The 19027-nt window shown below is 49.8% G+C and overlaps 8 protein-coding genes across 8 annotated transcripts; 5 read left to right on the top strand and 3 right to left on the bottom strand.

Moving 5' to 3' along the window:
• Positions 1–9: 9 nt before the first annotated feature.
• EI90DRAFT_2908215 (dynein light intermediate chain-domain-containing protein) lies at positions 10–1949 on the top strand (the record flags this gene model as incomplete). The annotated part of the gene is made up of 6 exons (XM_039054317.1): positions 10–265; positions 321–566; positions 620–898; positions 946–1286; positions 1338–1628; positions 1659–1949. The coding sequence occupies 6 exons, from the start codon at positions 10–12 to the stop codon at positions 1947–1949; spliced, it is 1704 nt and encodes a 567-aa protein (XP_038920915.1).
• Positions 1950–2069: 120 nt separating this feature from the next.
• Positions 2070–3478, top strand: EI90DRAFT_3040104 (ribosome biogenesis regulatory protein-domain-containing protein). The gene is made up of 6 exons (XM_039058995.1): positions 2070–2170; positions 2223–2312; positions 2370–2704; positions 2761–2929; positions 2988–3039; positions 3100–3478. Exons 1-6 carry the CDS (start codon positions 2130–2132, stop codon positions 3352–3354), a joined length of 942 nt encoding a protein of 313 aa, XP_038920916.1. The 5' UTR covers positions 2070–2129; the 3' UTR covers positions 3355–3478.
• Positions 3422–4874, bottom strand: EI90DRAFT_3040108 (transcription initiation factor IIB). Its single transcript, XM_039058996.1, has 3 exons — positions 4593–4874; positions 4526–4530; positions 3422–4470 (listed from the first exon to the last, which is right to left on the bottom strand). Exons 1-3 carry the CDS (start codon positions 4777–4779, stop codon positions 3583–3585), a joined length of 1080 nt encoding a protein of 359 aa, XP_038920917.1. The 5' UTR covers positions 4780–4874; the 3' UTR covers positions 3422–3582.
• A 79-nt stretch (positions 4875–4953) lies between these two features.
• Positions 4954–6003, top strand: EI90DRAFT_3040110 (EAP30/Vps36 family-domain-containing protein). The gene has a single exon (XM_039058997.1). The coding sequence runs from the start codon at positions 5099–5101 to the stop codon at positions 5858–5860; it is 762 nt and encodes a 253-aa protein (XP_038920918.1). The 5' UTR covers positions 4954–5098; the 3' UTR covers positions 5861–6003.
• Positions 6004–6011: 8 nt separating this feature from the next.
• Positions 6012–9191, bottom strand: EI90DRAFT_3040111 (uncharacterized protein). Its single transcript, XM_039058998.1, has 2 exons — positions 6502–9191; positions 6012–6438 (listed from the first exon to the last, which is right to left on the bottom strand). The coding sequence occupies exons 1-2, from the start codon at positions 8933–8935 to the stop codon at positions 6107–6109; spliced, it is 2766 nt and encodes a 921-aa protein (XP_038920919.1). The 5' UTR covers positions 8936–9191; the 3' UTR covers positions 6012–6106.
• A 1795-nt stretch (positions 9192–10986) lies between these two features.
• Positions 10987–14007, top strand: EI90DRAFT_2908660 (acyl transferase/acyl hydrolase/lysophospholipase; the record flags this gene model as incomplete). The annotated part of the gene is made up of 17 exons (XM_039054340.1): positions 10987–11261; positions 11335–11392; positions 11440–11527; positions 11580–11695; positions 11763–11795; positions 11855–12014; positions 12073–12222; positions 12290–12376; positions 12431–12585; positions 12652–12749; positions 12804–12892; positions 12945–13029; positions 13088–13128; positions 13189–13361; positions 13429–13518; positions 13652–13735; positions 13792–14007. 17 exons carry the CDS (start codon positions 10987–10989, stop codon positions 14005–14007), a joined length of 1998 nt encoding a protein of 665 aa, XP_038920920.1.
• Positions 14008–15754: 1747 nt separating this feature from the next.
• EI90DRAFT_3040124 (uncharacterized protein) lies at positions 15755–17497 on the top strand. The gene is made up of 7 exons (XM_039058999.1): positions 15755–16273; positions 16496–16546; positions 16609–16645; positions 16705–16714; positions 16744–16828; positions 16890–17160; positions 17247–17497. The coding sequence occupies exons 1-7, from the start codon at positions 16157–16159 to the stop codon at positions 17351–17353; spliced, it is 678 nt and encodes a 225-aa protein (XP_038920921.1). The 5' UTR covers positions 15755–16156; the 3' UTR covers positions 17354–17497.
• Positions 17405–19027, bottom strand: EI90DRAFT_3248358 (uncharacterized protein; the record flags this gene model as incomplete). The annotated part of the gene is made up of 5 exons (XM_039066569.1): positions 17405–17630; positions 17699–18100; positions 18152–18316; positions 18370–18576; positions 18632–19027. The coding sequence occupies 5 exons, from the start codon at positions 19025–19027 to the stop codon at positions 17565–17567; spliced, it is 1236 nt and encodes a 411-aa protein (XP_038920922.1). The 3' UTR covers positions 17405–17564.

Genomic DNA, 19027 nt, shown 5'->3' on the forward strand with positions numbered 1-19027 from the left:
GACGCGTAAATGGAGCAGCAATCACGACCTTCATCACCGGAGCAAAATTTGTGGAGTTCTATCCTGAATTCCGTTTCCTCAAGCCGGTCGATACCATCGGGAAATGTTGTTGTTCTCGGGGAACCCGGCACGGGAAAGTCAACTTTGATTAATGCGATCCTTCAGAAGCCTGCTAGTGTCGTACATAACGATGGCGATTGGGGAGGGAAGAGCGATTTTGCTTTAGGGTACGAATGGGCGAACGTTAAAGACGAGAAAGACGAAGGTGTGAACTGCCGAGTCGTCATTTCAGCAGTATTTGATGTTCTTACTGGAGGCAGACACTTTGGCACGACTGTCCGTGTACAGTGTTCCTTCGTGTGCACACGCTTACGTCTCCCTTCTGCCTCGATTCCTCTCTCCAAGAACATCCTTGCCGCATACACTTGTCCTAATTACAATTGATTGGACCCGTCCATGGACATTCATTCAACAACTCGAAGCATGGTTTAACTGGATCGAACAATGGCTTGATAAAGACACCTCCAGAGAAATGAAGATAGCAAAAGAGGAGGGGAGAGAGAGATGTGAGCCGTTCTGCTTCATCTCTCCTTGAATGGCTGACATTGGTATGCCGCAGTGCAGTCACACCTCCAACACTACACAGAACCGTCCGCGTCTATCAGTGGCGTAGAGCCCGTTTCCATCGGGGCTGCGGCGCTGAACGCTACCCTCTTGCCACTGGGGCAAGGTACCCTCATTCATAACTCTTCTGGAATCCCCATTGTAGTGGTTTGTTCGAAAGCAGACCTGATTGACAATGATGATACTGGTTTGGCGGGGTTGAAAGGGCGAGGGGGGGACTGGGAAGAACGTTCGGATACAGTAATGCAAGTGCTGAGGACAATTTGTCTGAAATGTAAGGCACTGTTCAAATTCCGGCCTCTGTACTGATTTAATTGGTAGACGGCGCTGCACTGTTCTATACGAGTCAACAGCCTGCCACCCTCGCAGCTTTGCGCCAGTATATTCTTCATTTCTTATTCATTCCCCCATCCCCTCCTGCTGGTTCTCCACCCCTAAAGTATTCATTTGCATTTTCACAACGACCGAATACGCTGGATCGTGACCGTATCCTTGTCCCTGCTGGTTGGGACAGTTGGGGTAAGATAGCTGTTCTCCGGGAGGGTTTTGATGCCACGCGCTGGGGAGAGGCATGGGAGCGCGACATGGAGTCAGGGGAAGCTGTCCCAGGAGGAGCCAGGGAGTTGTTCGCCTCATTGATTGGGGAAGATGAGGGTGCAAAGGTGCGACAAATTACTGTGCGCTCCTTCCAAAGTGACTGACATGATTATTAGGAGCAAATGTTGCCACCGCTCATTGTCACACAACCGGAGCAGACGTTCTTGGCTCAACATTATGAGAGCCTGTCCAAGGACCGTGATCCTCGTCAGCAGTTCAGACAACCTGCAGCCTCTGACCCTTCTGCACAGGGTTATTCTGCAGGCGCTGGGGTGGTGGGACCCATGGGTAGCTCGATTTTAGCGTTACCCAGCGTAGAGAAGGTTATGAAAGAGCTAGAAGGGGAAGACGCATCTTCAAGGTTGCTTCGGGCCACTGGTGCGGCATCTCGAAGAGTAAGCCTTGGAGTAACTTAATCCATCCCCACTGGTGCTGAGCCTTCCCTGAAGGATAATCGACCGCCCGCAATACCCACTGTTCCCAACCTTGCATTACCTTCCCTTAGTGCCAGTGTCCGAAGCTCAGCGCCGTCCAGTGCCGGGCCAGGTTCTGTTCCCCCCAGCGCCACTGGAGATGGGCGATCGCAGAACGAAGTTTTGCAAAACTTTTTCCAGAGTCTTCTAACGAATCGTGCTTCTGGAAGTGGACCGTCCCCCAGGGCGCCTGCCACCGCGCTTCCAAGCGCAAACGGATCAAGCCCAGGGGTGAATGGGAACACCACATCATGATTGTTCATCTTGCATTTACCACCCTCATAGATACCTGTTATTATACAGCAAGTTCTACCGCTTATTTCATGTGGCGCTTATTATTCTCAATGAGGCAATTCAATGCATTGAAGTTGTGGCCTGGCAGTCACCGTCTATTGAGTTTCCATTTCTGCAGCCTCGACATCATTGGCTTGCGCAATGTCTGTGGAAGTTATTGTACCAGTCGAAGCGACCAAACCGTATGGAATGATAGCGTGTGGGTCATAGTTGTTATCTCATTGGTTCCGTTAGGGTGGAGTTGGAGAAAGAGTCGTCCGTTCAGGTGGATCCCGGTCTGCTGTCTGCGACCGATCCCAATCCAGTGGATGCCGAAGCATACAAGTGCGTGTATCGCAAATTTGATTAAACTGCGTGGGATTCAGCTTATGGTGGTCGTAGCGCTGATCGCGAGGCATATCTCAGTGAACTCGCGCGTGAAGGAACTCAGGCTATATTCCAGTCTCTTTTCTCCCTTCCCACCAAACAGTCCCCAGATGGACCGCTGGCACAACTTCCAAATCCCACAACATTACTTCCCAGAGCCAAGCCACTCCCTAAGCCGAAGCCTCCAACGAAGTGGGAGCAGTTCGTTGCTGCCAAAGGCATCCGCCAACGGCGGAAGGAGAGCAAAGTATGGGACGACAATAAACAAGACTGGGTTAGGAGATGGGGTAGAGGAGGGAAAAATAAAGAAAAAGAGGAACAATGGCTTCACGAGATTCCGGATGGCGCTCGTACGCTATCGTTATCATCTTGGGAAAGCTCGCAGCTAATTAAACACTATTTTCAGCTGATGATTATGACCCTGTGGCCATTGCTCGCCAGGAGAGGAAGGGCCGTGTCCAAAAGAATGAACGACAACGCCTGGCGAACATCGCTAGGGCGGAGCGAGCGCAACGAAAGACGCAGATTGAGAAAACACTCGTCCATGCTAAGAAGAGTACAGCGAGTATGGGGAAGTAGGTGGACTCGCGCGTTTTCAGGTGAATCCGTGATGTATTCCTGACATTCCCGAAGGTTTGACAAGAAACTTGAGGGCGAGCCAACTCAGCGGGGAGCTAAGCGCAAGGTCAGTGTTTGGCGATATGAACATTGTGACCTCTCGTATTGACCATCGACGCCATGCTAGTTTAAGTCTAATGAAATAACAGCAGCTGAAGAGAAGGACGCTTCTCTTGCTCTGCTTTCTCGGCTAGAGAAGGGTGGGGGTCTTGCCAAGAAAAGCAAAACGGTTCATGCTCAAGGGCCTGATGGTGAGAATGTTCTTAACGTGCGCAAAGCCATCCGTTTTGCTAGTAAAGGTGGGGGAGCCGCTGCCCTGGCTAAGGAGTCGCCGAGGCGGAACGGGAAATCCAATGGCAACACGAAGGGGAAGCGGAAATGAAATCTGTTGATTGTGTTCGCCATCTCACGTTTGGACTCTGCTCTCTGTTGTTATATATAATCCGTTAGCCATTTCGTAGTGTCGCTTGTGGCTTATTCTATACATCAGCCTTTAAACATTTGGGGTCACGAAGTCTTTGTCGCCCAGTTAAGGCCCGCGTGATTGATCTACTCTATGAGCGAACACATCCTGATTGGCTATCATGATTACAAACACAACAAGGGGAAATCAAGTGCCTTTGGGTAAGTCAGCAGGATTTAATCGACTGAAATCTACCTTCCCTGACTCGATCCATTCAGTCTTCACAAGCGAATCCTTCGACTGAACGAATAATTTGTACACCAATTTAATAGTGCTCTCGCTCACACCTGCGACCTGACTGATGTCTTTGATGGGCTTATGGTGTCCCAGTAGGAGTGTGGTGAAAAGAATGGCACCTCCCGCGATGCTGACAGGGCTGCGTCCTTGTGCAACTGAATGCTCGCGTGCCAGAAGCACGACATCGCGACAAACACCTTGCACGCTCGGATGAAGATCGAGGTGGTTGCAATAACGAGCGAGCAAGTCTTCGGCGGAAGAGCCAGTGCTGGCACCCCCGCCTGCGCCATCTGTCGCGCCAGATGCAGCTGGGGTTCCACCAGCGGAGATAGTAGTGGGGCGAGCAGTGAGGCCGAAAGCCTGCTCGATGACTTTGAAGCACTGTCCAATAATCTTTTTAGGAACACGGGTGAGCTGGCAGATTTCCTTGAAAGAGCGGGGGACGTTTCCTTGGCGGCAAGCAATGAAAATGCAGCAGGCGACAATCGCATCTGTGGATTTTCCGCGAAGAATTTTCTCTTCGTCTGTGCGTTTATACAATTGTTTCGCAATATCTGCAATAGCTTTCGGCAAGCTGATCGAGTCGCACATGTTGCCAATGTCTCTGTAGGCAGCCATGAGATTCTTCTCGCTCTTTGCACTCGCCGATTTTGCAGCGGTGCGTTGAAGCTCCCTAGCAATTCCTGAGCCCCCGTCCTTGAAACCAATCATCGTGTCGAGTTGGTCCATTCCCTCCAACAAAGGGTTTGAAGCAGCTCCGACACGGGACGGATCATCTCCGTCATCATTGGCGAACGTCTAGAACACACTATGGTCACACTGGAGAGATGCTTTGTATCCTTGGGAAACTTACGCGCCCTGCGAGGTCAAGTGGGTCAGGAGGCATGCGTACAGGAGCACAGGAGACGATAGAAGCATACACTCGCTCCTCGTATCTACTATTCGGTCTCCCAAAACCAGTCCACAATCACCACATACGAGGTCTCCACTTCCGAATTCCTCGACAATCTTAGGGTTAGGGTCCTTACAATCCGGACATATTAAGCGGACGGCAAGATCTGGCCCAGCGTTTGGCTGTTTCGCGCTCAAGGATTGTGCAAAGGACATGACGCAAGAGTGAAGGCGTAAGACGGTTGCGCAGTCTGATGCTAAGAAGTCCGTGGGCAGTGTCTCGTTGGGTCAAGGGGAGACTCGATGGTGAGGTGGTGGTTGACGCCTCAATGCGCGCGGGTAGATACAATAAACACGGCCAACTCCGCTATAATTACAGCTAAGGCATGACTTGAAGGAAGACGTGATCACGTGTCTCGTGTGGTGGCGCCGATTGCAACACTAATTGCCAACGCCTCAACTTCCTTTAAGCCTCGTGGGGACTTCAATAACGTCCAGTGCCTAGGCTACTGTTGGAGAGTAACGGAACAAAGGGATGTCGCGTCGTCCAGGACTCGCTGGCTTCGAGGCACACACCCAATCGCTTCAGTCATTCGCAGCTCTTTCGAATGCCCTGAACCAGACACAGATTGAAGCCCTTCATTCCCAGCTCTCTCAGTTCCGTTCTGCCCTTCATAAATTCGCATCGGAGCATCGTGAAACGATACGCGCGGATCCAGAATTTCGCCGCTCCTTTCAGCAGATGTGCGCCTCCATCGGTGTGGATCCTCTTGCTGGACCACGGAAGGGCGGGTGGTGGTCCGAGGCTCTCGGCCTAGGGGATTGGCAACATGAGCTCGGGGTGCAAATCGTTGATATTTGTTTAAACACCCGCGATCGAAATGGGGGCATCATATCGGTGTCTGAGCTTATTCGTCTCCTTTCCAAACTTCGAGGCGTTCCTACGGATGGAAAAGGCGGAAAGGTCAAGGGGATGATCACCGTTAATGACATAAAGCGAAGTATAAAGACACTAGAGCCGCTGGGTAAAGGGTATCAGATTGTTGGCCCTCCTGACAATCTCATGGTGCAATCCATCATCAAGGAAGTTGACGATGACCAAACACAGGCTCTTGCTCTGGCCGTAAAACTTGGGGGCTCATTTACTCGAGACGACATGGAATCACAACTAAACTGGACTCAAGCTCGGGCTGGTGCATGCATAGGGAATATGGTGTCGTCAGGGACATGTTGGATAGACGAGTATGATGGGAGAACAGCATACTGGGTCCCTTCTGTTGTAGAATGGGATGATTAAGAATCAACCTTAATTCTGCATCAAGTAATTTGCTCCGTTCAGGTCTCACAAATGAGCAGATGAAAATGAATCGCCACCAAATACATGCGTGAACTGTTTTAAATGCCGATAAGTAATTATGAAGCAGAATGCAAATGTCATATGGCGAGAAAGAATAGGTCAATGCAAAAAAGCTAGTTCGGGAAGCAGGGGCTGTTTAAAAGAGGAAGGCACAAGGAGACGCCGCTGATTACCAGGTAGGAAGATCTAATAGTAAACGCCCTGACCTTCGGGAGGGGCGTATACCCTAGTGGGGTATTGTTCGTACCCGTAACCGACTCCACCGTCCATTTGCCCAGGAACAGCATACCCAGGGTACGGCATCTCATGTGTGTAGTAACCGTAAGGTTGCCCATCGGGCGTATATTGATGCATGGGTGTATATGCTGGATAGGCTACCGGGTAGAAAGGGGCACCAGGGTATGGCTGCATCATCTGGACATCGGGCTGATATACGGGTATCGCATCCTCGGAAGCCTCTGGTTGGGTGTCGGCACTGACGGAAGATCGCAGGTTCGAAGGGCGCAATAGGACTTTGCCTTTAGCATGTAATGTTAGGGAATTCGGAGTCGTCGGTAGATGATTAAGGGTTGTCATCTCACCATTCGTATCTGGAGCCCGACTAGGTGCGCGGATTTCCACTGCACGAGACTGTCTTCGAGAATTGAAAGGAGGCGTAGCTTCACGTGGGCCATCGACAGCATAGGGAGGATACTGAGGCGAATCGTAACCAGAGTAACCGAAATGCCCAGAATGCACACCCGGCGGAATGGGCGGTGTGCTCACGGGGGGAACGAAATCTGCGGTGAGGGAATGAGAGTGACGACGATAGGGATGCGGGTGGGGTGCATAGAAAGGAGCGGATCGGGGATCATAAATGGGCTGCGGTGGAGGTGTTAGAATGACAGGACGTCCAGTTGCAATCTCGTACAACACGCCGTTTTCACTAATAGCGACGCCTGCAGGGAGGGGGAGGTAAGGGGAATAACGAGATTCAGGATAAGAATGTGATGGTGGTACTTCAGTGGGCGGCGAAGGGGGTGCAGTATCATGGTTCTCTGCGTGAACGGGCTTATCGGAACCAGGCGCCGGGCTGACTGGATGTGGCTCGGGCTCCTGTGGATCGGCAGCAGACCAGGTATCTGGACCGTTCGGTCTGGGAGGTGTCTCTGGGTTAGGTTTCGCTTCGATATCCAAAGTGGTGTGGGGTTGTTTGGTGGCATCGGGTGGGGGTGTGGAAGTTTTCGTGATGGCGGGTTCTGGTTCGGCTGTGTCCTGGGTTCGTAATGGAGTGCCCTGTGGCTCTGGTTCCTTCGGCTCGGAAGAGTCCGGAACACGCTTCCCAGGTAATCGGACGACAGCAGGTTTTTCCGAAACACTGACCTCGCTACGACCATCAATAGGGTCGGCGAGTTGGGAATGCGGGCGATTGTGTAGAGGCTGTAGCAATGGGACATTCCGGGGCTCTCCTGTATTCGAAAGTTTGATGCGAACATCAGTTGGGGATGATCCACCATTTGACTTGGATTGCAATCCAGTGACAAGAGTTTTGTCCAAGGGTTTTGTCCAGGCACGCTCCGGTTTCGAACGTTTGAGCGGCGAGAGCTTTGATAAATTTGGCGAGCGGGACCTGCCAGAGTTGGTTGGTGCTTCTTCTGTGGTTGGTGGCGCATCGGCCACAGCACGACTACGACCTCTCCCGGATCCCTGGCGTGATGCTCTTGATGAATTAAAGCGATGGCGCCCTGAGCGCCTCTCGTCTCTATCGAGCTCCTCGAAGCCGTCATGTTTCCAAGACTGTTCGACAGGCGGGATATGAGCTGAACCAGTTTGACCACTCGTGTCCCCATCCGCTGCGTCACCTGTTTCGCCGTTGCCAAGTCGTGTGCTCGAATTGCCGCCACGGCCTCGACCACGGCCTCGTAAACCGAAACCACCTCTTCCACGTCCTTGCCAACGGCCTCGCCACCAACCGCTCATGCTCCGCAAGTCCTTGTCCATTAACCGTTCATCATGACCCCAAAAAGCACCGACGCGAGGAACGAAAGATGGGTCATTGGATAAACGCTCTAAGTAAGCCTGGCGCGCATTTACTTTTGGTGGTCGTGGTGTAGGCGCCACAGTCACGGAAACGGTGGCAACCTCAGTGGGTGCATCAATGGGAGATTCGACTGCTATTGGATCCGCAGGCGCCGTTGCCGATTTCGCTATTTTCGTTTTTACATCTTTTCTCCGGTTTTTGCGTTTTGGCGGCGCCTTTGTTTCCTCTGTGGACGGGCCTCCGACTTGAGCATCCATTTGGTCAAATTGTATGGTAGGCATATCAACGGCATGTATGCCTCCCGATGCCACCCCAGACCAGATGTCGGTTGTGGGAGGGATGAGAGTGCTGTGGCCATTCAGTCGAGCACTGACAGAGGGCGGCGAAGGAGCTGTGGAACGGACAGATCGATCCTTAGGACCAGAAACATCTCCGGACAAGGGAGAGGTGTGAGACGGCCCCTTCTCATCCTCCTCATCGGTCTCATGTGCAGATTCAGTAGCTTCGCTGGAGAAGTCAGAATCTGTAAGCGCTTCGCGCTCAACCTCATCATCGCTGAGTTCTCCTCTTCCTCTTCCCCGTCGCCGTAAGAATCGCTTTCCCCGCTTCTCCTGTGTGCTCGCTCCATTAGGATGATGCGGAGTAACATTCTGGGGCGGAGAAGATGACACGACTGCCAGCATTTGCGTCGCTGTGTAAGAAATTGAATAAATCGTTGAGCACGTTAATCCAAGGAACGAAGAAGATACTTTAAGAGCAACACAAGAGGCGCGGAGAGGTGTTAGGTTTAGCAAGAAAAGAACGCAGAGTGAGAACAGAACTCGTTGAAATCTGACGTCGTTTCGGAGAGACTGGTTAAAACCTTGCGGCACAAATAGAAAAAGGAAGTCTCCGCGCGCAGTGACCTTACTCAGCAAACAAACAAAAACAAGCCCAAGTGTCTCACTTGGTTTCTGCCGGAGCATAGCAGTACCCTGACCTACCCGTAGCACCATCTACCATGGAGATCAACATCCCACCATGGGTTGTATGCCGTCATTTCTACACAAAGTAGAACAATCCTTGCCAATATATGGGTAGGCACCGTGATCAATGTGTGTCCAACCTCTTGTACGTGTCACCATTCTGTGTATGCCTTTCAAAATGTTAGCCAGTATCTATCGCTAAAATATTAAAGAGTTATGGATATACATATCAACGAGGGACATTCTGTACGTGACCTGGCTGATATGCATGATGAGGCTGGGGGTCATTCATCCACGTGGAATCTTTGCCTCAACATTGCGGCAACTACGAGTGTTCAGAATACCTAGACCTACTGTGGATATGACCAATGGCTTACAGCTTGACAGCACTTGGGAGCCGACTTTGAGATGACAGATGCAATAGGGTGACCGGAACGCTTGAAAAGTTTTTCTCTTTGCTTGGCATGAACTGGCGTCACCCTTGACTATCATCCACTCTGATATGCAGACAACTCCGCCGACCTAAGGAATAGTCATAGCATCACACCTCCGAATCACATAGCTCGCAATTGTCTTGTATATACACCTGTTTCAGTCTCCGTTGTGTAAAGCATAAAGTGATCAATTGAGTTATGATAGTCCACACTCTGAATGGCCGAGGTGAGATCTGCCCCCCATCTAGGTTGACGACGGTGTTCATCGCACTTGTTACACGGTGTACCTCATGCTGGTGATTGGTAGAATTACGATACGGAAAGGTCACCGTGAACCTAGTCGTAGGATTTCTGGTGCTTTCGGCAAATTACCACCTTAGTCTACGGATACACACGGCGCCGGCAGTCAGAGTCTACTCACCCGCCTCATGTTCAATCTTGTCGGTCATATCCTTGGGCAAGAAGTCATCGAGGCACAAAATTGGCCACGAAAGTAATCAATAATTTACCGCATGAGGGAAACCGTGGTGGACCCAAAAGCTGATAGACAGCCAGGAAACACAATAGTCTGAGGCAAAGAGCTGCAAATGCGGTCAATCTGATTGTAGAAGTTGTTCGCTCTCTCGTCCATATATGGAGCAAGAAGGAAAGTGTCCGGGTAGTCTTCCCCGCTCTCCCAGATTTGTTTCGTGATGGTGTCGTGATGGTGCACAACCCCACCACAACCAGTACGAACAGTCTATCCACTTGAAGCCCAAGTAATAATAGTTCTCCGATCGTGACCTTCTGAAAGTGAGGGATGTTGTATGCTTCGTGATTCGCAGAGAAAGACATATCTCCAGCTGTGAGGCTGGCAATGTGGCTTGCAAGTGGAGACCCTTGTCATGAGGTCGAAATAAGAGGTTCCAGAAAGGTGTGTACACATCCGTCCAGGCAATGACAGCACGAGATTGATGTCAAATGTTGCCTGTGTCCTAAATGAAGATCTGATTCACTTTAGGTGGCCTAGCATTGGGAATTGTTGCAGCAATGCGGAAGTCTCCGGCACCGCCCAACCAGCGGAAGAAACGTGATTTCTGGTCATAGCTTCGCCTGAAAGCCAGTCGTTGAACGTCTCTTTACCCCGCTAGGTAGTACGCCGTATAAACTAACAGCTGTAGAGCGCAATGATGCAGACTGGAAGCTTCGCATTGAGGCAAGAATTGAAGGCAAATCAGCAAAACTTCTCTCGACACCGAGATGGATGAGTGTGGGTTGCTCCACCTTAACTTGCAATATAAGCCCTGCTGAAAAATTCACGAGCGCCAAAACTCAAGAGGGCTATCGACCCTCCCATCCCCCGCCGATGATGAATCCGTCAAAACTTTCGTGTCCCAATTGCTCCCATCTGAAAATCCTTCCGCACATCACCCGGTTCATTCGTGAAATGATGCGCTTCCCCTTGTATGCAACATCTGTAGGTGCTAATTTTTGACGTCACTTTGGCCTTTCCTTTCTTGTAAATTATTTTATATTGTGTGTTGCAGAGTCAATCGAGCGCTCTAGTCAGTTGCTAGTCGGAGAAAGGTAGGATTGAATTGGAGGCTGTGCATGATCCTCAATCACATGAATGTGGTGTGAAGTCCAAAGGGCTGTTCAGTCCCAACGATGCCAGTATCAGATTGGCCGCATGATGGTCTTTCTCGCGAGGAAAAGATAGACAGGCTCTTCTCACAAAATTTTTGTAATGAGGAACACATCCAAGCCTTTTCCCGCGCCCTAGGTACCCCAGATGAGGAGAGTGGCCCCCCAAGTCCTGTCGAGACGTTCTCGAGCTTTGGACAATCCCATAGTTCCAAAGTAGCGAATTCCCCACAACAACCGAGAGTCCATAAGGTATCAGCAGTGAGCGACTTTGCTCCAATCCACACCAAGGTGAAAAGGTTCGCATAATATGTCCCCGCCCCCCCAGCTCCTATGTTGTTACTTATGTTGTATCCCTCATAGGCGAAGGAGAGGTGCCCCACACGTAAAGCAAGAGAAACTATACCAAATATTTCGATGGCCATTGTTGGTATGTCATTCGGACTAACTGCATGATCTAAAGTTCATATAAAACAGATACTCCTGAATACAATCATCGGGATTGAGTTTGGGATGTACGTTTTGATCAGGCAAATAGTGAATGCGTTCGAATGGCTACTAGCTTGTAAGTCGTTGCAAACTGGATGTAATTCGATGTCTTATAACACAATTTACAGGGCGAGGTCCCAAAGGAGTTTTGCGGTCTCATTTGCGAAGTGCAAGGTCATGGGATGAATGGAAGCAAGCTGCAAACGCGATGGATGAATATTTGGGTTTCAATGAGTGGAAGAAGGTCGCTACATTTTAATTCTGTTCGTGATTCCTAATTCATAAAGGGGGATTCCCATGACGCCGACTAGAATGATGAAGACACTTATTACGATCACTCACTGGTGAGCCGAGTGCGTTTCCTCTTACTTGAGCACACCCGACTATTTTCCAAATTGCGTAGGTCCGCAAAGTGCGACGTTCGTTGAGAACATACCGCCAGAACAATGATGTCCGTGCACTAATGGGTGTTCTGGAGGTTTGCCTCCGAGATAACTTTGCCGGTGCTGAGAACCCTCGGTTGTACTCAGAAACATTTATTGGGACGAAGGATGCCATCGAAGGTGTGTGGGCGCCATTAATTCAGTATTCACGCCTATTCATACGTGTATCTTACCGGAGCTTACATCAAGGAAGTTGAAGATGCACTAGCGTTCGTTAGATCGACACGGGAATTGAGCGATGAAGAGAAGAGAAGGTTTTTTCGGAATGCTTGCCGAAGTTTTGGCTCTTCGGCGCTTTGCTTTTCAGGGGGTGGCGCCTTTGGTTTCTGTAAGCTGGTCATAGGGGCATGATGCTATATCCGAGCAGAAATTAATCGGAATGTCGCTTTCCTCAGATCACTTCGGTGTGTTGAAAGCATTCCTTGATACAGACCTTATGCCGAGAGTATTTAACGGCACTTCTGCTGGTGGGCTCACTGCAGGTATGAGGGGTTTAATCCTCTGTTATTGCCTTATTGACCACTTTCCCCGGTCAGCATTTGCATGCACCCATACGGACGAGGAGCTTCGACTAATGACAGGGCCGCGCTTAGCGGATCATATTACATGTTTTGAGGAATCATTCAGCACCACGCTTTCTCGGTTGTTCCAGACTGGCGCAATGTTTGACACCCTGGCATGGGCCCGGAAGGTTGACGATTCTTCCGATCTCTTCGTGGCTATTCTAATCGCAGTCATTGGAATGGGTCAATATTAGTCTATGTTCTTTACAAGAGGCTCTATGACATTTCGGGAAGCGTACGAGCGCACAGGGAAGGTGCTCAACGTTTCGGTAATTCCGTCGGATCGTCATTCGTGAGTAAGGACCTTGTTGTTGTAATGCCTATTGACTGGGCCTGCTTCCATTAGTCCCACCAAACTATTGAACTACCTTACCGCGCCGGACTGCATTATTTGGTCCGCGATAATCGCCTCATCAGCTGTTCCTACCATCCTCAGTGAGTAGACTCATAACTCACATACGAGATCAGAGTCGAATCTCTCCCAAAGATCCAGTCGTCTTGATGCAGAAAACCAAGTATGGCCAAGTTGTCCCGTGGAATTGGGGTGGTAGATTTAAAGATGGTAGTCTTCGGTAAGGAAATGCAATGACCAGAACCAGACATTTCGCAAATTGAAGAGCTGCACCACAGTGTAGATGTACCGATACAGTCCTTGAATTTACTCTTCAACGGTAATGAGTTTTCTTCACGCCTGCATGGAATTTTCATTCAACTTAGTCATGCCATGGCAGTGAACAATACCATCGTATCTCAAGTGAACCCTCATGTTCATCTGTTCTTCTTCGCGTCTCGGGGTTCTCCTGGACGACCGGTCGCCCACCGGAAGGGGAAAGGGTGGCGAGGAGGATTCCTTTTGTCGGCGGCTGAGCAGTTCCTGAAGCTCGAGCTGACCAAAAATTTCAAGGTATGTGCATTTCGCACCCAACTGTATATGGTTGTCCTGGTTGGATTAATTGTACGGACTGAATCAGGTAATTCGCGATCTGGAGCTTATGCCCCAGATTCTCGGCCAAGATTGGTCAAGCGTTTTTCTGCAGCGTTTTGATGGCAGTGTAACGTACGTTCAATTTCTCTTCACTGAACTCCTTTGTAGGCTTAAGCTTAGACCTGCAGAATTCGTCCACGAACCATTGCCAAGGTGAACATGAATGGGCCACGTTGACGACTGCACCGGTTCCTAATGATTTTTAAAAGGATTTCCTTCGAATCCTGAGTGACCCAACGCGTACTGAAATGCAACGGATGCAACACGCAGGGGAGCTTGCGACTTGGCCCAGGGTGAGTCTTCTGTATCAGTTCCCAAATCTTCCCCTGTCGCTCACTCTAGCCCACAGCTTCACATGGTCGAGAACCGATTTCGAATTGAACGAGAGATATTTCGAGGCCGGCTGGCGTTTCGCCAGCTGGATACACGAGGCATTTCTCGTCGTGTGGGCGTTCCACTTCCTGGTCCCGAGACAAACACCCCAGACTTCAGACCAGAAGTTAACCCAGGCACGCCAGCGGACAGAAAGAGCGGCCCGAAGGCTGCCACCCTAGCAACCCCCTGATCCCAGTTAGGCCAGGCGCTGAGCTTGATGAGGAACGAACTCCAAAATATTTCAAGAGAAGAAGTAGAATCGGGGTGGAACAGCCCGCCGATGGGAATCACCATGATGGTTTCACTGCAGAAGACTCCCAAGATGATCATTACGGAGACGACGAGCATCACCGACCTATAGCCATCACCTCTCAGGCATCGTTGCAAAGGCGACGAATCGGAGAACTTCGCCGCAGACATTCCCGAGGTCGATAGCTAGAAGTCGCAACTTGTCATCACCTTACATCAATATCCCCCTCCTTCCACCTCAGATGGTGGAGAACTGTTTTCGCATCTTAGGAATGCCTCCTTTCCACGATTGGCCCCATTTGGCGCACCTAATCTGTCAGAGGGGTTGTCCTCTTCCTTATCTTCTGATGACACCGAGGAAGAAAATGACCATGACGAAACTCGCGATCGTGATCCACCGCTAGCAACGGCAGTTGATTGGCACGAATCAAGTAGCGATAGTATTGAAGATGCAGACGTTACATGGGAAGTCCCTTTGCATAACGCAACGAAAACGGATTGTGAACCATCCGTTACCAAACCCGTACAAGATTCATGATACGTGTACAGTGATTAACTATGATCAATCCATTATCTTGACTTCCCCTTCAAATTACATGTCCATCCAATCCCGAAGTTTACCGTTGGCAACTTGGCGGCAATCTGCAACTTTCTTGTCAATCTCAGGTCTTTGCATTATTGTTATTAGAATTCTTGGGATCGTAGCGTACGCTGAGGCCAACCGTGATTCACGTTTGTATGATGTTGAGTCTTGCGGCGTATAGATCTACTCTTATTTCCTTTCTTGGGATACTCGCTGCCAAAGTCAGTGGGCATTCATAGCGCTTGACTATAAAACACGAATTTTTGGATCACTCTACTTCTACTTCTCCTCAGTTCACGCATAGCGGATTGAGCGAGAACATCGCTAGTTTCCACATTCATCTTATATGTCGGGGCCGTGTCCAAAATTAAAAGTGGTCACCAAAACCTCGAGTTGACTCGTTTTTATTTCGGTTCCCGGTTGGTGTACCTCCGTCCCCGTTGACTGAGCTGGCAACCCGATCCTGTGTAGCCTATGCGTCCGGTTTCCGTGGCGCTGAATCACATCAAGTGGCAGTTTTTGCTTGTGTGTTGGGTAAAACTACCTACGCGATCTCACTTCAACTCAAAGTGGCCACGGTGGTTGCCGACCATTCTGATCACGGTACCTATTTCCCATGAGTATTAACATTTCCCCAGATCAGCAGGAAGAGACGTCGTGGACAAGGTAACTCTGTTGTACCCTTTATGTGGCCCAGTTTTCTCAGGAAATGAAGCCAGGTTCCCACACATGATTTTATTTCCGACCCTGCTTTTGCAGTTGCAGAACATCATATCTCGCCGAGTCATACACTTCGGACTGCGGACTCGTGGACCAATGTTTGGGGTCTTTTTATGGCTGAAAATGCAGAATTGAACTGAAGTTCTGCGCCATTGTGTAGTTCCGCGGTGGAAATGGTGAAATTGACAGCGATCTTGATAATATATAATGATCTTCGTGTATACCGAGGACCATGCATGCACGCATGTTCCCGGGTTTCGAAGCTCGTTTTTCGCATCCATGCATGTTTCAGGTCCGGCACCTGGCCCGTGCAAAATGTCATGCTGCCATGGCCTTGATTAGCCGCGCCCACTATTTGAGGCATTTCCACGTGCTTTCTGGCAATGCTCAGCAAAGTGGTTTCGCGATTGCCACCCGATATATTGGATCTCATTTGTCCACACTTTCCCATAAATGATATGGTGTCTTGTGCAAACGAGGATACACACCGTGTTGCCGAGGTAAAGATCATCATTCTCTACAGGTGCTATGGGGGTTCCTATAGTACAGCTTGACTGTTGTTACTCGTAAGGATGGTTCTAGAATGATGACAAACTGTGGCCAAAATCATGGTGCCGCGCGTGAGGGCACACAGCGTATTAGCCCCGGGCGGTATCATGAGCCGTAATCCAGCAGTCATATGCTCGATCTCCATGAACTCATATTAATCACTGATGGCACAATAGGGCTCGTGTCAAGCATATAAAGCGCGATTATTCACCTCTCCATTCTGGAGTCCCCTTTGACCATGGCTCCTGCTCAAGTGGCCAAAGTGGTGTTATATTATGATATCTCTTCAACATATTCATTGCTTGCCATGACGACTCTATTTCGGTACCTGTACCTCCTGAGCCTGGTCCCCTGCGTCTTCTTGCTGACACCTCAACGCTAAAGGTATCAAAAAGCCTGGAATCTGTCGATTGAGCTTTTCCCTGTACGTGATGGAGATCGCTTCTAGCTACCTGCTTTTGACATACAACCGCCATGCGCAGATTTTTACTGGTGCGCTCCATGTTACTCTGAGGCCTAGCTTTGTTGCCGCTTCCCAATGAGGACGCCACTTTCTCTTGCAGGGAGTATAATCCAGATCACGGGAAACCCACCGCCTTTGAAGGCAACGGCTCATGCTCCGTACTTGGTATGCGAGATTGCACTATGCTTATGCACGGGCCACCAGTAACAAATATGTGCCTCATTCAGCTCCAGGATGTTCACACGTTGTCCGACCGTTTGGGAGGTACGCGCGACAGCGTGTTAACTCGAGCTTTTGAATTGTTTAGTGATAGATGACCACAGTCGACATCCGGTCTCCTCCTGGTCATCCCACGACATCAGTTCTTTGAATGTGATGCGCTTTATGAGAGTGGTGTATAGGGAAGAATCACAGAAGACTCTGTATGAATGTACACGATTGCTTTTCGTGAGTCCACCAGCAAAAGCCCATGAGTCCTATTCGCCTACCTGAAACTCCGCTTGCGTAGCTCGAGTTCTTCAGCGTTCAATCAGTCTACAGCACTCCTTCATTTTTTGATTGCCTCACACCGTTTCCATTCACACGCACGAGGCTTAGGGAGATCATTGAAAAGTCGCAGATTCGAGAGAACAAAAAAGGGTTAATATCAGATGCACAAGAAATCGTTGCCAAGTATGGAATTTTTGGCGTTCCTCTCATCACGGCCACCAGGCCTGATGGTGGGATGACTCAAGCATGGTTCGGTCAAGATGCAATTGAATCAATAGGTTGGTGGCTTGGTGAGTTGCCTCGATCCATCGTGTGGAACGCACGTCGGGCGGGAAAAGTTTCGCTGACGCGCGATGCGTCGGAACCGGTGCCATAGGTCCAGAATACAAATGGAATGGCCCTTATCCTGACGGACGGGATTCCTCAAGGCCTATTATCACTCAAGCGGACGTGAACAATGCACGCATCGAGGCCAGGCTCTAGTCCCCACATAACCGCCCAGGATCGCATTCACATTCGTTTCCCACCGTTTCACATCTCCGTTCTAGAGTCAACATTGTTTTTGTGAAGTATTATAACTTGATACAGATTTGTATCTGGAGACCGTGTGATCCTGAGGATTAAAATCCGTTGCGCCGCGCAGCCGACCGACCCTCCAGATAAAGGGAAATGATGTATCAGTGGGCATGTGCTATTATTTCTTGACAGTCGTCTTTCCGGCGGTTCTCCTCAACGCCCGCTTCCTTTCCTTTTCGAGAAGCTAAGCAGTGACAAGAGTTGAATCAGCCAAACGCACATTCTAAAAAGTGGGGAAGACCTTTGTTGTACCCTTTGTTGTTCAGTCGCACTTAGTTTGGATATGCGGGCGTCTTCGAGACGTTTCTTTTCAGCACGCTTGTTTTCTTCCAACTCAGCGAGTTTCTCTGCTGTGCGCTCTTTCTCGAGCCGTTCATCCCACTCTTTGCGGGTGTTTCGGAGTTTCTTGTACGTTTCTGCTTGTAACACGGCGGAGCGAGCTGGATGGTTTGGAGGAAGTGCGATGGCTCCATAGAGCTGTCCAAGGGCATCAACGAGTTCAAATGCAGCTCGGATGATAGGGTCTGCTGCCGTAACCCGAGACGTGGGAGGGGCCTTGAACGTCAATTGAACATGTCGCACGCGGGTCAAGAGGGACGGCAGAGGTTGTTTCGCATCGTATGTGTCCGGTTTGAAAGGTAGTTGGTCTGTGACCTGTAAAGCGATAAGTATGGGATTGGATAGGGTTGAGTGTGAAGGACGGACAATTAAGGATTTGAAATCTTGTAGTGCATCGGCGTTCTTCAAGGACTCCAGCAGAGATGGAACAGCTCCAGATGTGAGAACCGACTGGTTAATGTCTGCTGTTTCGGTCATGATTTGCACTGTCGGGTGGACACGAATCGCATCCGTTGTTTTCGTAAAGACACCCTGGGGTCTATGGAATCAGAGTGAGGTGGAGATTCGGGGGATGAACCTCATACCAAGTCCCAGCGGTCCTCTCGAAGTTTCTTAAGGTGGTTCTTATTCACCGCAGCCCAAACAAACCCAGGCCCTTTTGCCGCATCATACCGGAGCTTGAAGTCAAGCGTAATATCGTCTTTGGGCTCAAAGTCAAGTTCGATAAGGCCGCGAATGAATGAATAAGCAAGTTGGAAGAGGTCATGACGGGGTTTGAGGGTGAATACCGTCTAATCATTCAGGGTAGACTTGTGGATTTTCCAGGCGCACAATGGAACTACGTACATGGAGATAATGAACACTTCGGCGTCCAGTGGAAAATCCAAATAAGTCCGTTGGTCCGTCAGCGACTACTTCGTTAGCAGAAAAAGGTGTGCTAAATTGTGAGGCATATAAAGCAGTGTGTGCATTAATCCAAGCATAAGCTCTGTTACTATTGGTGCGTTTTCCAATAAAGTAGTTGATCAAGTAGAGTATCAGGAAAGCGAAGAGGATGCCTTCTTTCCGGAATTCAGCTGGTCGAAAAACTAACCGCTTCCAGCGGAGCTCAAAGCCGTCATACTCCTGGGCGAGTAATGGAACACCAGGAGGAGCGATGAATGCACTCAAGGGAGGCCAGTTGATGGCGCGTGTGACGGGAATGAATGCAGTTAAAAAGAGCAGTAGGATGAAGCCCTCCAT

This window comes from Cantharellus anzutake, assembly GCF_015039405.1.
Source record: "Cantharellus anzutake strain C23 chromosome Unknown EI90scaffold_7, whole genome shotgun sequence".
NCBI classification, from domain to species: Eukaryota; Fungi; Basidiomycota; class Agaricomycetes; order Cantharellales; family Hydnaceae; genus Cantharellus; species Cantharellus anzutake.

Excerpts from the sequence above, each read along its gene's own strand:
- EI90DRAFT_3040104 (XM_039058995.1), top strand. The coding sequence starts at position 2,130 with ATGTCTGTGGAAGTTATTGTACCAGTCGAAGCGACCAAACC. Across the intron at positions 2,171-2,222 it reads CCAGTCGAAGCGACCAAACC|GGTGGAGTTGGAGAAAGAGT; the intron begins GTATGGAATGAT and ends TGGTTCCGTTAG. Across the intron at positions 3,040-3,099 it reads AGCGGGGAGCTAAGCGCAAG|TTTAAGTCTAATGAAATAAC; the intron begins GTCAGTGTTTGG and ends ACGCCATGCTAG.
- EI90DRAFT_3040108 (XM_039058996.1), bottom strand. The coding sequence starts at position 4,779 with ATGTCCTTTGCACAATCCTTGAGCGCGAAACAGCCAAACGCTGGGCCA.
- EI90DRAFT_3040110 (XM_039058997.1), top strand. The coding sequence starts at position 5,099 with ATGTCGCGTCGTCCAGGACTCGCTGGCTTCGAGGCACACACCCAATCG.
- EI90DRAFT_3040111 (XM_039058998.1), bottom strand. The coding sequence starts at position 8,935 with ATGGTGCTACGGGTAGGTCAGGGTACTGCTATGCTCCGGCAGAAACCA. Across the intron at positions 6,439-6,501 it reads TCGGGCTCCAGATACGAATG|GCAAAGTCCTATTGCGCCCT; the intron begins GTGAGATGACAA and ends TACATGCTAAAG.
- EI90DRAFT_3040124 (XM_039058999.1), top strand. The coding sequence starts at position 16,157 with ATGGCTCCTGCTCAAGTGGCCAAAGTGGTGTTATATTATGATATCTCT. Across the intron at positions 16,274-16,495 it reads TCCTGAGCCTGGTCCCCTGC|ATCACGGGAAACCCACCGCC; the intron begins GTCTTCTTGCTG and ends AGTATAATCCAG. Across the intron at positions 16,829-16,889 it reads AATGTACACGATTGCTTTTC|CTCGAGTTCTTCAGCGTTCA; the intron begins GTGAGTCCACCA and ends CCGCTTGCGTAG.